Source organism: Bubalus bubalis, chromosome 11, assembly GCF_019923935.1.
Source record: "Bubalus bubalis isolate 160015118507 breed Murrah chromosome 11, NDDB_SH_1, whole genome shotgun sequence".
Taxonomy (NCBI): Eukaryota; Metazoa; Chordata; class Mammalia; order Artiodactyla; family Bovidae; genus Bubalus; species Bubalus bubalis.
The window spans coordinates 44,422,330-44,437,594 of record NC_059167.1 but is presented as its reverse complement, the minus strand read 5'-3'; the positions used below and the strand labels follow the sequence as shown (position 1 = coordinate 44,437,594).

Sequence of the window (15,265 nt, the reverse complement as noted above, 5' to 3'; positions counted from 1 at the left end):
GTCTAACCTGTAGGGTTTTTTTTTTTTTTTTTTTGACAGTTTCACCAATCATCTCACTGAAGTCTTCCATGTTGTATTCTTAGTTGTATTGTCTCACGAATCTCCTCTAATATGCAGTCCTCCTTTCTTTGTCTCTCTTGACTTTGACACTTTCAAAGAGTACTAGCCAATTATTTTTTAGAATGTTCTTATGTTTCAGTTTTTCTGATGTTAATATTAGATTCAGGTTATGAAGAGAGATTGTACCCTTCTCAGAGCAAAATAGCAAGAGGCACATGATGCCACATTGGTCCCAGCACTGGTGCCATTAACTTTGACCACTTTGTGTGGTAGTTTCTGCCAGATTTCTCCTTTGTAAAACTATTCTCTTTTGCAATTCATAAGTATCTTGTGAAGAGAGTGTTTGAGGATTGTGTAAAATGTCATACTTTTACCTGCTAATTATAATGTTCAATGATGACTCCTGCCTGAATCAAATATAACTGTGGAGATTACTCAGTGGTGATTTTCTAATTCTATGCTTCTTTCTATGTATTAGTTGAAATTGTGATATAAGGAAGAGCTTTCTCTTCTTTTTGTTTATTCACTCATTTATTATTTCATTGTGGATGAATGGATTCCTGTTTTAGTCTGTAGGTTATAAACAATTTCTATCATTTATTTTGTTGTTCAAACTATGGATGGTGATTTAGTCACTAAGTCGTGTCCAACTCTTATGACCCCGTGGACTATAGCCCTCCAGTCTCCTCTGTCCATGGGATTTTCCAGACAAGAATACTCAAGTGGTTTGCCATTTCCTTCCCCAGGGGATCTTCCTGGCTCTGCAGTTGAACCCAGAATCTCCTGCTTTGCAGGAGATGTAAGAGATCTGGGTTCAGTCCCTGAGTTGGGAAGATCCCCTGGAGAAGGAAATGGGAACCCACTCCAATATTCTTGCCTGGTAAATCCCATGCACAGAGGAACCTGGTGGGTTACAGTCCATAGGGTCGCAGAGTTGGACACGACTGAAGCAATTGAGTATGCATGCATAAGTGGATGAAAACTGTGGAATTGTATGTGTATCTGTCTATCTATCTATCTATATATATCTCCATGTGTGTATATTGATACTATATATATAGTATAATATAGATACATAATTGTGGTTCAGTTGCAGATTTGGATTTGTTTCCCTTCTGGAGCTTTATGCTGATATACTTCTTTTAATATTATATACCCTTACAGGTGTGAGTTCACTTATTAATCTCTTGAGTTCAGCCCAAGATGAAGACCAGCCAAAATTGAATATTTTGTTGTGTGAAGCTGTTGTCGCTGTGTACTTGAGTTTATTGATACATGCTCTTGCCACAAATTCCTCCAATGAATTGTTTCGACTTGCAGCCCACCCATTAAACAACAGAATGTGGGCTGCTGTTTTTGGAGGAGGTGTGAAACTTGTTGTGAAGCCTCAAAGACAATCTGAAAATATTTCAGGTAAGATAAATTTGATAACAATAATGTATATAAGTATAAATAGTTTCTTATATGAAAATTAAAGATTTAATGTTTTAAGAATTTTTGTTTTGAAAATCAGTGATGTTTAATGTATAATCAGTCTTAGAATAATAAATAATCTCATATTAGAATAAAGAGTACAGTTTCAGTGTAACATTTTTTGATAAATTTGAAAAGAATAAAAAAGAAAAAAGGAACGGTAAAGTTAAGTGAGGAAATAGTGTTGAGGAATGAGGTCGTGGAAAAGGATGGTTTTTATTTTTTTATAGTTTATCATGGTGATTTTGAGTTTATAAAAGCTTTATTAATAAGTTTTGGTCATTATCATAAATAACTGGGCTAAAATTTTTGGACTTTCCGTAATGCACAAAGTTGAGTTAGGTCTGAACTTATTGCCATGATATATAGGCATATATAAGAAAAACACTCAAGGTTTGTTGATTGAAGTAAGTAAAAGCATTAAGGGTGTTATCTGTAACATAGCATGGAAAGTTAAAGATTTCTTAACTATGGAATAGTAAGCTAATCTGTATCCTAGTCAATATTCTTTAGAACTTTCTTTAGCGATGTGTTTGTTTAAAAGGTAGAAATATTAATTGAGAATTATTTTATTTTGCAACCCACATTCTTTTCTCAGCTTTTAAGATATCACACTTATTTTTTAAAAGTTTTAGAAAAAAGTTTTTAAGTAGAGAAGATTTAGATAAATCCTCATAGTTCTTACAGAGTATACCAGTAGTTGGCTTCAGATTAAGTTCATGGTCATACTCAGCCTCTTCCAATCATGCACATGGTCTTTGAATTCCATTTTCTGTGCTCTTTTTTTTTTTTTCTTAGGGATGAGAATATATTTTTAGTCCACTTTTTAAGATGGTAGGATGGTAAGGTATAGACTGATGCTATGGGAACGTTTTCCACCTTGGTGCTGTAACACAGAAATTGCCTGTCTTAATTCATCCATAGAAATGGTCATGTTACAGATGATGAGATAGTGGCTCAGAGAGCCACTAGCTAAAGGCACAGGTTCTAACCTGTGTCCTTGGTGCCCAAGATCGAATCAAATGAATAAGTTCCCATGTAAATCAAAGTAAGGGAGATGATCTTACTGACTCCCATTGTCTCCACTCCTGTTACATATGGATGACTCATCTCCATCTTCCTTTCCAGTTGTACTCCACTGTAAATTGAAAAGTTTTCCTCCCAAATCACTTCTTTTCTCTTCCTGAGTTTTCTATTATTGTTTCATGGTAATTCACTCATCAAATCATCATGCTTAAACTTCTGAGGACATATTCATGTTTACATTCACGAACACCTGCCATATGCCAGGTTTTGGGGTATGGTGAACAAAACAGACAAACTCCATACTTTTCATGACGCTTACACCTAGTAGAGGTAAACACACAATTAACAAATAATAGTATTTCAGGTATGGTAAGAACTGCAATAAAAATATAGCAGAGTGAGTAGACAGAGAATGATGAGGGAAAAGGGGGTGGGAAGACTTTAGTTAGGGTGGTCAAAAGACACATTTCTGAATAGATGACATTTGATCAGAGTCCTAGGGAAGTCAGGGATCAGATTGTACAGATACCTAGGGCCAGAGCATTTCAGGCAGATGGAGAAGTGAGTGCAAAAGTCATGAGGTTGGACTAACTTGACTTTTTCCAGGAACTGTTGTGCTGGCCAGATGGCTATCCTGAGCCAGGGAGTATGGTCAGAGATGAGATAAGTAACTGGGGGCAAGGTCACTTAGGGCTTCATGGGTCATTTATTATCACTGTTATTCTAAAGGAAGATAGGAAACTACTGGAAGATTTTAAGCAGAAGAGTGATGTAATCTGATGTAGATGTTTAAAAGACCCACTCTAATTGCTGGGTGGAAAATAGTCTGTGTGAAAGAATAAAAGTAGGGAGCCCATGTGGGAGGCTGTGGAAATAGCCCACTTAAAAGATAATTGTGAAGAACAAATTTGAATCAGTTCTAGTGAGGTGGATGAACCTAGAGCCTATTATACATAGTGAAGTAAGTCAGAAAGAGAAAAACAAATATAGTATATTAACACATATGTATGGAATCTAGAAAAATGCTATTGATGAACTTGTTTCCAGGGAAGGAATGGAGATGCAGATGTAGAGAATGGACTTGTGGACACAGTGGGGGAGGGGGAGAGCGGAACAAATGGAGAAAGTAATACCAACATACGTACACTGTCAGGTGTAAGATGGATAGCTGGTGAGAAGTTGCTGGGTAGTACAGGGAGCCCACTCTGGTGCTCTGTGATGACCTGGAGGGCTGGGCTAGGGGGAGGAGAGGGAGGCGAGGGAGCGGGGGATGTATGTATAATTATGGCTGATATGCATCGTTGTGTGGCTGAAACCAACACAATGTTGTAAAAATTAAAAAAAAAAAAAAGTCTTCTCCCAGAAGATAGTTGTGGGTTACCATCAAGAGTGAATGGATAAGCAAAATGTGGTATATAAGTAGAATGGAACGTAATTCAGCATAAAAAAGAGTGAATATTAACACATGCTATAACCAGCATGAACCTTAAAAATATGATGCTCAGTTTAAGAAGCCAGACACAAAAGGTCACACAGTGCATGCTTCCATTTATATGAAATATTCAGAATAGGTATATCCATCCGTAGAGACAGAAAGCATATTGGTTGCCATGGGCTAGGGGGAGAAAGGAATGGGGAGTGATTGATTAGTGTGGAGTTGTCATTTGGTGTGGTGAGAATGCTTTGCAACTAGATAGGGATGTTGGTTGCACAACAGTATGAATGTACTAAATGCCACTGAACTGTACATTGTAAAATGGTTAATTTCATGTAAATTCCACCTCAATTAAAAAAAGATAAAAGTGGTGTAGCCTAGTGACGGACAGAGTGAAAAGTGATCATGTTCATCAAAGAGAACTTGAGATAGAATTATCATTTTCTGTGACAGGGAGCCTCAGGAGAGGACCACGCTGACTTCTTCCTGGCTATCTCATATCCAATTAGTCCTGAATCCTTTTGATATTCCTTGTATGTATTTCTCACATCTAAACCTGCCTTTCGGTCTTTACCACCCACTGTGTTAGTTCAGGCCGTTCCATCCTCATCGATCGTGTAGACTTTACCTCACCACGTGCCTCATTCAAGATGCCTTCATGAGAATGGCCCACAGGATGAGCTCCTAGCTTTCTATCCACAGGCTAGCCCATGCTCCAGAGTATCCGTGTTACTCCCCTCCCTGACCACCTGTCTAGCAAAAGAAAATTATTCCTCATTTAGCCAAGCCATTGATCATTTGTTTCTGGTGTCAACTTCCTCTTTTCACGTTGAGCCTCTGCTTTTCTTTTAAGGCATGCTTTATATCCTACATATTCATTCAGTGACTCTTTCTTGAACAGCATAGCCAGAAATAATCCCTCATGTGCTCTGTTTACTACTTGTTGAATCTACATCATTTATTTGATACGTTGTATATAGAATTGCTTGAATCTTTATTCCGTATATTAATGGTACATAGGCTGCTTCATTGCAAGTTAATCCTTTATAGTCTATCCTCATCTACATCTCTGTCATGATTGCTGGAAAACTGATGCAGTGACTAGAAAAGTTCATAAGCACAGATACAAGTAATTTAGTGGAAACCAAAAACATGGCAAGAATGTTCTTTGCAAGGCTGAAAAGAAAGGTTAACTCTTTGAATTAATAATGGAAAATAAGAATGGGATTTTTTTTTTCCCTGTCTTTAAATTCAGCACCTCCTGTTCCTTCTGAAGACATAGATAAACACCGTAGGAGGTTTAACATGCGAATGCTGGTCCCTGGAAGACCTGTAAAGGACACTACCCCACCACCTGTGCCTGCAGAAAGACCATCTTACAAAGAAAAGTTTATTCCTCCTGAACTTAGTATGTGGGATTATTTTGTTGCAAAGGTAAGGGGCCTGAGGAACGCATGCTTTATATGTGTCTGTTTGCATCACATAGGAATGATGGGGCAGCCTCTGGGTTCAATCACCATAGTTCATACATTTCATCTCTCAACCCCAGAAGCTGAATAATCATTCAGGAATGATCAGACACTTGATATGGTTGAGACAAATTAAAATCATATGGGACTTAGGTATAAACCAGAACTCAGTTTACTAACATAATCAGCATCGTCCTTTTCTAGGGACTGGAATACTTGTATCTGCCATCTAGCATCCCTTCTCAGAGAAGGCAATGGCACCCCACTCCAGTACTCTTGCCTGGAAAGTCCCATGGATGGAGGAGCCTGGTAGGCTGCAGTCCTTGGTGTCGCTAAGAGTCGGGGACTACTGAGCGACTTCACTTTCACTTTTCACTTTCATGCATTGGAGAAGGAAATGGCAACCCACTCCAGTATTCTTGCCTGGAGAATCCCAGGGACAGAGGAGCCTAGTGGGCTGCCGTCTATGGGGTCCCACAGAGTCAGACACGACTGAAGTGACTTAGCAGCAGCATCCCTTCTGATTGTCAGTAGTTACTTTGGTTAGCATGAAATTAGAGCAGGAGAAGGTGGATGGATATTTCAGAGTTTCATCAGACCGTGGATTTCATGGGGCCCTACGACATATCTATTTCTCCACAGCAGAAGGAACTTCTCTGGGGATCAGAATTCTCATGGTGACTAGATCCTACACAGTCCCGTTTTGTACAGTGTTGGGTGTGTGCTTTTCTGCACTTGGTGCTTTGAGCACTTCACATTCTATTGATAGGTTTCCTTCTTTACCTCTGTTGCATTATAATTCTTCCCACTCCCAAGATTGTTTGGGAGCAAATCCAAACATGAAATTTCATTCATAAATATTTCATTATGTATTTTTTAAAAAGAAGGGTTTTGAATCAGTAACACACGAGCATTCTCTCTCTCTCTCACATAGACACACACACACACACTCAAATTTACATGCACACACACTCACACACGGTTCTTTACTATCAAGTATCCAGAGAATGTTCACATTTTCCCCCATTATACCTTAAATGTTTTTGAATAGTTGGTTTGTTAAATCAGGATCCAGAATGATTCATATATTACAGTTGGTTGATACGTCTTAAGTCTCGTTTAATCTGTAGGTTCCACCCCCACCTCACTTTGTTAAATTTACCCCTGCCCCTTTTTTGCCCCAAAATTTGTCATTTAAAATTTTTCAGTGGCTTGCTGATGGCATCCCTGTGTTTGGTCTTTTGACCATATTCCTCTGATTTTCTGTTTTTCTGTAAAGTGAGAGTTAAATTTAGAGACATTATCACATTCCACCATGATTAGGTAGGGAAAAGGGAGTACAGGATTACTTCATAGGTGGTTTTGTGTATTTCCACCAGGAAACATTCTTTTTTGGGATGTTAATTGATGATCTTTGCTTGAATCCATTATCATGAATTTGGGGAGTTTTATTTATTTGCTGAAATATTTCCTTATTCATCCTATTTGGTTAACCTGAAGTGCATTTTGAAAGAGAAATACAGGATAAATGCTTTATTCTTTGCTTTTTGTACCAGTTTTCAGAGTGATGAGTTGATTCTCTAGCATCCTTTAGAGGAAGCAAGTGGCTTTTGTTATTATGGATTTCAATGTGATTTATGTATTGAATATTTTAATCCACTGCAGTTATCCTGTGTAAACATTTTATATTTTGATCCCAAATTAGAGAAAGTACCTCCATGAGTAGATACATTTTATAAAGCTGAGATTTTTATAATGCTGGAAGCAAGTTAAATTTCCTCATCAAGTATCCAACTATTTCAAATGTCAAGGGCTTGAAGCAAGGATCTGCTGGAAATTTTATAATGCAAATCAAAACTCCAATGATGTATCATCTCACACCAGTCTGAATGGCTATCATCAGAAAGTCTACAAACAATGAGCACTGGAGAGGGTGTGGAGAAAAGGGGACCCTCCTACACTCTTAGTGGGAATGTCAGTTGGTATAGCCACTATAGAGAAACAGTATCCCTTAAGAAACTAGGAATAAAACTACCATATGACCCAACAGTCCCACTACTGGGCATATACCCTGAGAAAACCATAATTGAAAAAGATACATGTACCCCAGTGTTCACCGCAGCACTACTTATGATAGCCAGGACATGGAAGCAACCTAGGTATCCATCGACAGATGAATGGATAAAAAAGTTGTGGTACATATATACAATGGAATATTACTTAGTCATAAAAAACACATACAAGTCAGATCTAGTGAGGTGGATGGACCTAGAGCCTATTTTACAGTGTGAAGTAGGTCAGAAAGAGAAAAATATCTTGTATTAATGTGTGTATATGGAATCTAGAAAAATGTTACTGATGAACCTATTTGCAGGGCAGCGATGGAGACATAGAGAATGGGCTTGTGGATGCAGTGAGTGAAGAAGAGGGTAGAATGAATGGAGAGAGTAGTATTGAAACATATTACCATATGTAAGATAGATAGCCAGTAGGAATTTGCTGTATGGTGCAGGGAGCTCAAACTGATGCTCTGTGATAACCTAGAGGGGTGGGATGTGGTGGCGGGTGGGAAGGAGGTTCAAAAGGAAAGGGGCATTTTTATTTGCCCTACAGATTTTAAGTTTATTAGTTTGAAGCAAATTTTGTTTGTTAAAATCATTTATCATTTTGAAGTCTTAAAAATACTACTTTGTCAATTTTGCTGCTACTGCTAAGTCACTTCAGTCGTGTCCAACTCTGTGTGACCCCATAGACGGCAGCCCACCAGGCTCCCCCATCCCTGGGATTCTCCAGGCAAGAATTCTGGAGTGGGTTGCCATTTCCTTCTCCAATGTATGAAAGTGAAGAAGGAAAGTGAAGTCGCTCAGTCATGTCCGACTTGTAGTGACCCCATGGACTGCAGCCCACCAGGCTCCTCCGTCCATGGGATTTTCTAGGCAAGAGTACTGGAGTGGGGTGCCATTGCTTTCTCCGTTGTCAATTTTAGGTTTTCTCTTTTCTGGTAAGGCTGCTTCAGATATAAAAGGTATCAAACTGCCCCAAAATACTTCGGAGCTGTTGCTGCATAGACACATTTTGACTTAGCTGATCAAATGTTGAATTTTTTTAAATTATCAAAAATTAGGTATTAAGAATCTATCTCAAAATGTGAATCATGTGAAATAACTATTCATTTTGATGAGTATGTTATAGTTTACATAGCCATGTTCCTATTAGCTTTTTGCTATATTTATTTTTTCATTTTTATTAATAATCTGTTTTGAAAAGCCTATTCACATTCTGATTATGTAATTAAGAAGTACTGGGTCAAAGGCTTTTGATATATATCTCCAGATTACTGATTTATACTCTGAGAATAGTGAGCACACATATGACTTTACTCTCATTATGTATTCCTTTTTCGTTTTTGTTAATTTGGTTAAATTTTTATTTCCTGTTATAGTGATATAAAAATGTTAATGAATCTACAGCCATTAGGTTTTCTACTTTGAGGAACTGACTGTTCATGTTCTTAACTAAATTATCTATTAAAACTGTAATATTTTTCTTACTTTTAATGAACTATTTATTAAGCATATTAGCAATTTATCTTACTTGTGATACTTTTTCCAGTTTATTTGCCTTTTAATTTTATTTGTGTTTTTAACATACAGAAGTTTTAGGAAGTTTATTTAGTCATGTCTATTCATACTTTTGGAGAAGGAAATAGCAACCCACTCCAGTATTCTTGCCTGGAGAATCCCAGGGACAGAGGAGCCTGTTGGGTGCCGTCTATGGGGTCGTGCAGAGTCGGACATGACTGAGCGACTTATTTTTATAAAATGATGTTACATTGTTTTTAAGCAAAGTTCTTCCCACTAATAAATATTTGCTTTTGTTATCCTCTCCTCTCCCTTTGTTCCCTCCTCCTCCTCCTCCTCCTCATTCTTTGTAACTTTTAACTCTCCTGTTCATCTTGAGTGAAGTGAGAATCACACTTTGGTGCCCTCCTTATCCTCTCTTCCCACCCTTACAAGTAGTTGTCTTTCCTTCCCTCCCAACAATTTAAGATGTTACCTTTGTCATACATTAATTTCTTATTTATATACTCTTCTTGGACTATATTTTTCCATCGATCAATTGCTAGACTGCACTTGTTTTAATTACTGATTTTAATATTCACTAAGAAACCTTATCTTTCACTTTAGACAGATTTCTCAGCTAATCTTACCTATTTTTTTCTTCCCTGTGAACTTTACAGTCATTATCAAGTTTCAAAAAAGGAAAAGAAATCCCTATGGAAATTTTTATTGCAATTACCTAAAACACATAAATTAAAGAATCATTATTTTTAATGCTCCATTAAAGGGATTTGTAATTTCCTTCACCAGTAGGTCTCACAGTTGTCATAAAGTTTTTTCCTTTGGTATTATGTTTCTTAATTACCTTTTTTTCTTCAGAGTTTTTGAACTAGTTGTTGCTGATATATAAGAAAAAGACTATTAATTTAAAAAATATTTGTGTTGTATGTAGCTATTATTGAATCTGAGAGTTTTAACTTGGTTTCTTGACTTTCCCAGGTCTAGTATAATTTTCAAAAGAAAATTTTAATTTAGATTGATACCACTTTAAATGTTAATTATTAGGATAAAAATAACCCAATTATACATTCAAAAATAACTTCACATTTTATTGCAGCCATTTCTCCCTTTGTCTGATAGTGGAGTTATATATGATTCTGATGAAAGCATTCATAGTGATGAAGAAGAAGATGATGCTTTTTTTTCAGATATACAGATACAGGAGCACCAAGACCCTAACTCCTATAGGTAAATGAGGCTTTCTTCTTTTTCTTTCTGCCTTTTCTTTTGTAAAAATTCCTGATATTACTGGTTTTAAGCAACATTACTATTATATCATGAATTTGTATAAGAACCGACTTATATTTTCAGGTTAGGAATTCTTTACTTTTGAGGTAAATTGCTAGATAGTAGAGTATTTCACATCTTGTTTCAAAGAATAGCTGGCAAAAATATTTTTAGTGAGGAAAAAATTACATAATTTATTGATATGCTATTAGATTCCATGTGGCTGTATAATAAAACCCTTTCCATTGTTGCATATCTTTTATTTTCAGAGACTGCAAAAGTACTATTTTTTTTTTAGTAGTAAATGGTTAGGAAAAAACAGCTTATTTTCTGGGTGGGAGATTGGGCCAAACAATTGACACAGTACTATGTTCTCATGATTTTATTTTTCAATTAAGCAGAATTTTTTTAATCCTATTTGAACAGCTGGGCTCTTCTACATTTGACAATGGTTAAGCTTGCACTTCACAATGTCAGGAATTTCTTTCCCATTGCTGGATTGGAATTTTCTGGTAAGTTTGGAATTTGGAAATTAATGCTAATAATTACCAAGTTTCTTGTTACAAGATCCATATAAAAGAACTGGAAAAAAAAAAAAACAAAAACTGCATTGGAGATGTTATGAGGTGTCTTGTTTATCTTAGGTTCCAGTGTGTGGTTTTTAGTTCACATGGCAAGAATTACTGACCACCTGAAAGGTTGGAAGAAAAAGCAGGAAACCAGCCTGTAGAAGTGGAACATTTTCTCAGCTCATATTAGAAAGCTGGTCTTTTGTTCAAAGCATTAATAATCCAAATGATGTTAGATTAACATTTTCAGATTTGTTTCTATTTTCAGACGGTTTGGCTCTAACAACTTGGATTTTGTAAATATGTGGGGATGGTCGACATCTTTAATCAAAGTAAAGTATATCCTATTACATTTTAGAGTTGCCTGTAACATCACCATTGGGTATTGCTGTGATTAAAAACTTGGAGAATTGGGAGCAGATCTTACAAGAGAAAATGGATCATTTTGAAGGTCCTCCCCCCAACTATATCAACACATATCCAACTGACCTTTCAGTTGGAGCTGGACCAGCTAGTCTTCGAAATAAAGCAATGCTAGAACCTGAGAACACTCCATTCAAGTAAGAATTCTCTTATAATGCTAATAAGAGTAGCTTGGCTTAACCTTTCTGGAAGACAGTTTGGCACAATATTATACCAGTAGCCTTTAAACCATGCATGACTTTGAATTTTCAATCCCGTTTCTAGCAGTATATGCCAAAGAAAATATCTGAATTCTGGATAGAAAATTATTTTTCCCCTATTACCTATGCTTCAATATAGAATTTTATAATCAGGAAGAAACCTTTATTTTTGTCATCATTTTAAGAAGTCTTAAATGCTTTGGGATAACAGTCTACATATGCAAATAAGATGCTACTGACCTTTTGTCTGTAATTTAATGCTAAACACAGTAAGGTTTTTTTATTGATGTTTTGATCTTCTATCTGTTCATCTGTGTGCTGTGTGCTTAAGTCACTTCAGTCATGTCCGACTCTTTACTAGCCCATCGACTATAGCCCACCAGGATCCTTTGTCCATGGGATTCTGCAGGCAAGAATACTGGAATGGGTTGCCATCCCTTCCTTCAGGGATCAAACCTCTTATTTATTGTCTTTTGGCAGATGGGTTCTTTATCGATAATGCTACCTGGGAAGCCCCTTTTGATAAGCAGCATCCTGTTTTTTGAGGCAGCTGGCCATGATGTCGAGTATTGCTCATAAACTTGAAAGATCAAGGCTTTTTAGTTTGTTAGGCTGTTAAAAATTAAATGTGGGACTTTATATTTATTGGTGATATGCTATAACCAGCAGATCCAACCTAAAGAATAATTTAAAAAGAGAATAAAAAGAGATTCATTTGACTCTCAGCTCAGCTTGTCCATTTGGAGAATCAGTAATTAGAGAATTAATTGCCAGATGAAGGAATGATTTATAGAACTAAAAATTCAAAGTGAAACATTGAATTTTGTTGAGGTTAATGCTATATTTTCTTTGCAGTAATGGAGGTTTTGAAAAATTATCTGCAAATAATGAAACATTTTCTATATACTAAAATAGTGTGATACATTTTTTTTTTTTTTTTAACTAGATCCCGGGATTCTTCTGCACTTCCAGTCAAACGACTTTGGCATTTTCTTGTTAAACAAGAAGTACTTCAAGAGACATTCATGAGATATATTTTCACTAAGAAAAGAAAGCAGAGTGAGGTATTTTGGGAAAAAAAATTCTCTCATAATTTTCATTTAGTTTTCTTTAACATTTCTAATGATTCTAGTGCTTGATTTATTTGAAATTTACTTTTGGTTTGAACTCATTATCTTTCATACATCATAGGTAACATTGTACCAAACTTGAGAGAATTTTTTTAAGATAAAAACTTACAATTTTTATTTCATAACAATCAAACAACATAGGTCCTTGGATAAATCCGGTATAATCAAATGAAAGTTGATATGTCCTTTATAATATTTGCCATTGGGATTTTTACATGTAACAAACATTGTGAGGGATGGCTTAGGGAATTTAATATATAAATGAGTATACTCTATGTTATGATTCTCCAAATATCATTTAATTGAAAATGCAGCATAACCCTTTATTTACTTATTACTTAGCATTTAGAAATGAACAGGATAAACTGTAGAAGCAACAAATTCAAGATAATTTTGTGAGAGAGATTAAACTACAGAAATAACAAATGTGAGATGAAGGAGATTACTTTTAAAAAGTGAGGCAGAGATTCTACACTGCATGGTGATTTTTAAGCTAAATATAAGTTAGGAATGTAATGCCATACAGAGTTCAAGAAGAACCATGAATTTGAGAGAGTGGCACTTTTGACCTTAAAATGATCTCATTATAAAATGAAGGGTACACAGATGGTTTATATAAGCATTTCAGTCCATTTGGCTATTTAATGAGCTAATGAGCAGTTTGAAGAGTGTTCTGAGTGTAAGATGTGATTAAAGATTTGGCAAACAAAAACAGTGAGAAAAGAAAAATGAATTATATTTCACACCAAGAGGGACAATCTATGTGGTTCAGTTTCCCAAGGTAGAAAGTAGAACTGCCTCTCACATGTTCCCCGTGCCTACGGCAGCAGAACCAGACTCACTCTTTTCACTAGTCATTCACTCACTTGGATGGCCATTGTGGTCAGTTCTGGTCAACAGTCATTTATTTTTTCTGTGGATTTAAAAATTATGTACTTAAGTGAGGAACTGGAGGAATGAAGTATAGGGATTCTTTTGTATCTTATAAGCTTTTTTAATAACAAAAGACTCCAGTGGTATGGAAATTATTGATGTAGGGTTTTATTGAGGGAACCCCAGAGCTATATTCATTTCCTCTCATTTAATCTGTTGTTTACTGCATTTTCTATAGTGATACTGAGTCCAAATCCCATAAAACAAGATATAGAAAGTCTAAGAAATAGATTTAAAAGATATTGCTTAATTAGAGCTCTGTTATTCACAGAAAGCCAGTTCAAGCCAGTTTATTGAAGGATCAATTTTCTGAGTGTTAGTTCTTCAAATTATTGACTGATTTCTTGAAAGTATGCTTTAGTTGTTCATAAGGTTTCTGACAGTTTTGTTTTGTTGAATCATCAGAGCCTCAGAGTGCTGTAGGAAGCCAGGGTCAAGGTTGATCGGACCCTCAGTACTTGTCTTGAGATTCAGGATCTGTTGTTTCCTTTCTGGTTTCCCTCATTCTTAACAAAAGTCTCCCCGATTCTGCCCCTTACCTCCACTTCTCTATGTCCCTCCATCTCTGTGCTCTTGGAATCAGGAGCCCAAGCTGTATGTACTTTTCTGTTTTTCTACCAGAAGAGGCTCTCCAGGTACAGGGACGTGGGACAGACATAAATTGAACGTTTCTTAAAATGCTGTTTATGTAAGTGTTGGTTGGCTCCAGCATGGGAAGTACATGGCTGGGGGTTTACATGGAAGAATTTTTATCATGTACCCTTTTGTACCTTTGAATTTAAATGGTTGAATGAAATCAATATCTTGTTCGTGCTTCGTGTTCAGTCGCTCAGTTGTGTCTGACTCTGTGACTCCATGGACTACAGCCCACCAGGCTCCCCTGTCCATGGAATTTCCCAGGCAAGAATACTGGAGTGGGTTGCCATTTCCTTCTTCAGGGGGTCTTCCCAACCCTGGATTGAACCCCCATCTCGTGTGTCGACTGCATTGGCAAGTGGTTCTTTATCACTGCTCCACCTGGGAAGCCCAGTGTCTTGTTCAGTACTGTCCAGTAGAACTTGCTGTGATGATGGAAATGTGTATCTGTTCTGTACAGTGTAGTAGTCATCAGCCACATGTGGTTATTGAGCCACATGCGGTTATTGAGTTGAAATATGGCTAGTGTGATTGACGAACTGAATTTTTAATTTTGTTTGAACAGCCACATGTGGTTAGTGGCTTCTGTGTTGACTAGCACAGATCTGCTGAAAAAATGGTTTTCATTTATGAAAAAACATTATAAAAACAATGTTAAGGCTGTTAGGACAAAATAAAATTGGTAATTTAGTTCAGAAATATGCAAAATTTATTAAAACTACCCATATAATAAGAGTGGTTTATCTTTTTAGATTATTAAATAGGATATTGGTGGTCTATAGGTTTGGTAAATCTAGTGAATTAATGACCAAAATTGGCAAAATAATCTTAAGAATGCTAAAATTTTGGCTAATTTTTTTAAAATCACTTAATAAAAATAAAATTCTGAGAAATGCTGAAATTTTAGAATCACTAGAAGATATGTTTACTCACTGAGTATGTTAGAGACTACTCTACAGAACAAGTCTTTGTGAAATTGGTAAGTGTGGGAAGCTTAGCCCCTTGATTAAAGGTGGATAGGGTCTTCAGCAGTTGGCTTCTGCTGAGTCACCCTCTGCACACAT

At 36.4% G+C, this 15,265-nt stretch overlaps 1 protein-coding gene across 11 annotated transcripts in view; it reads left to right on the top strand.

Annotated features, from left to right (window-relative positions):
• The window catches only part of DMXL2 (Dmx like 2), a 179,341-nt gene that overhangs the window by 151,810 nt on the left and 12,266 nt on the right, over positions 1 to 15,265 (top strand). For 10 of the 11 annotated variants that reach the window (XM_006050776.3, XM_006050775.3, XM_044925010.1 and 7 more), the window contains 6 exons: positions 1,225 to 1,473; positions 5,250 to 5,428; positions 10,141 to 10,271; positions 10,737 to 10,822; positions 11,238 to 11,439; positions 12,449 to 12,566. In XM_006050776.3, coding sequence (XP_006050838.3) covers positions 1,225 to 1,473; positions 5,250 to 5,428; positions 10,141 to 10,271; positions 10,737 to 10,822; positions 11,238 to 11,439; positions 12,449 to 12,566 — 965 coding nt within the window. Of the gene's footprint in view, positions 1 to 1,224; positions 1,474 to 5,249; positions 5,429 to 10,140; positions 10,272 to 10,736; positions 10,823 to 11,237; positions 11,440 to 12,448; positions 12,567 to 15,265 lie in introns of those variants that run through there. The other variant, XM_025295589.2, reaches the window with a different exon arrangement.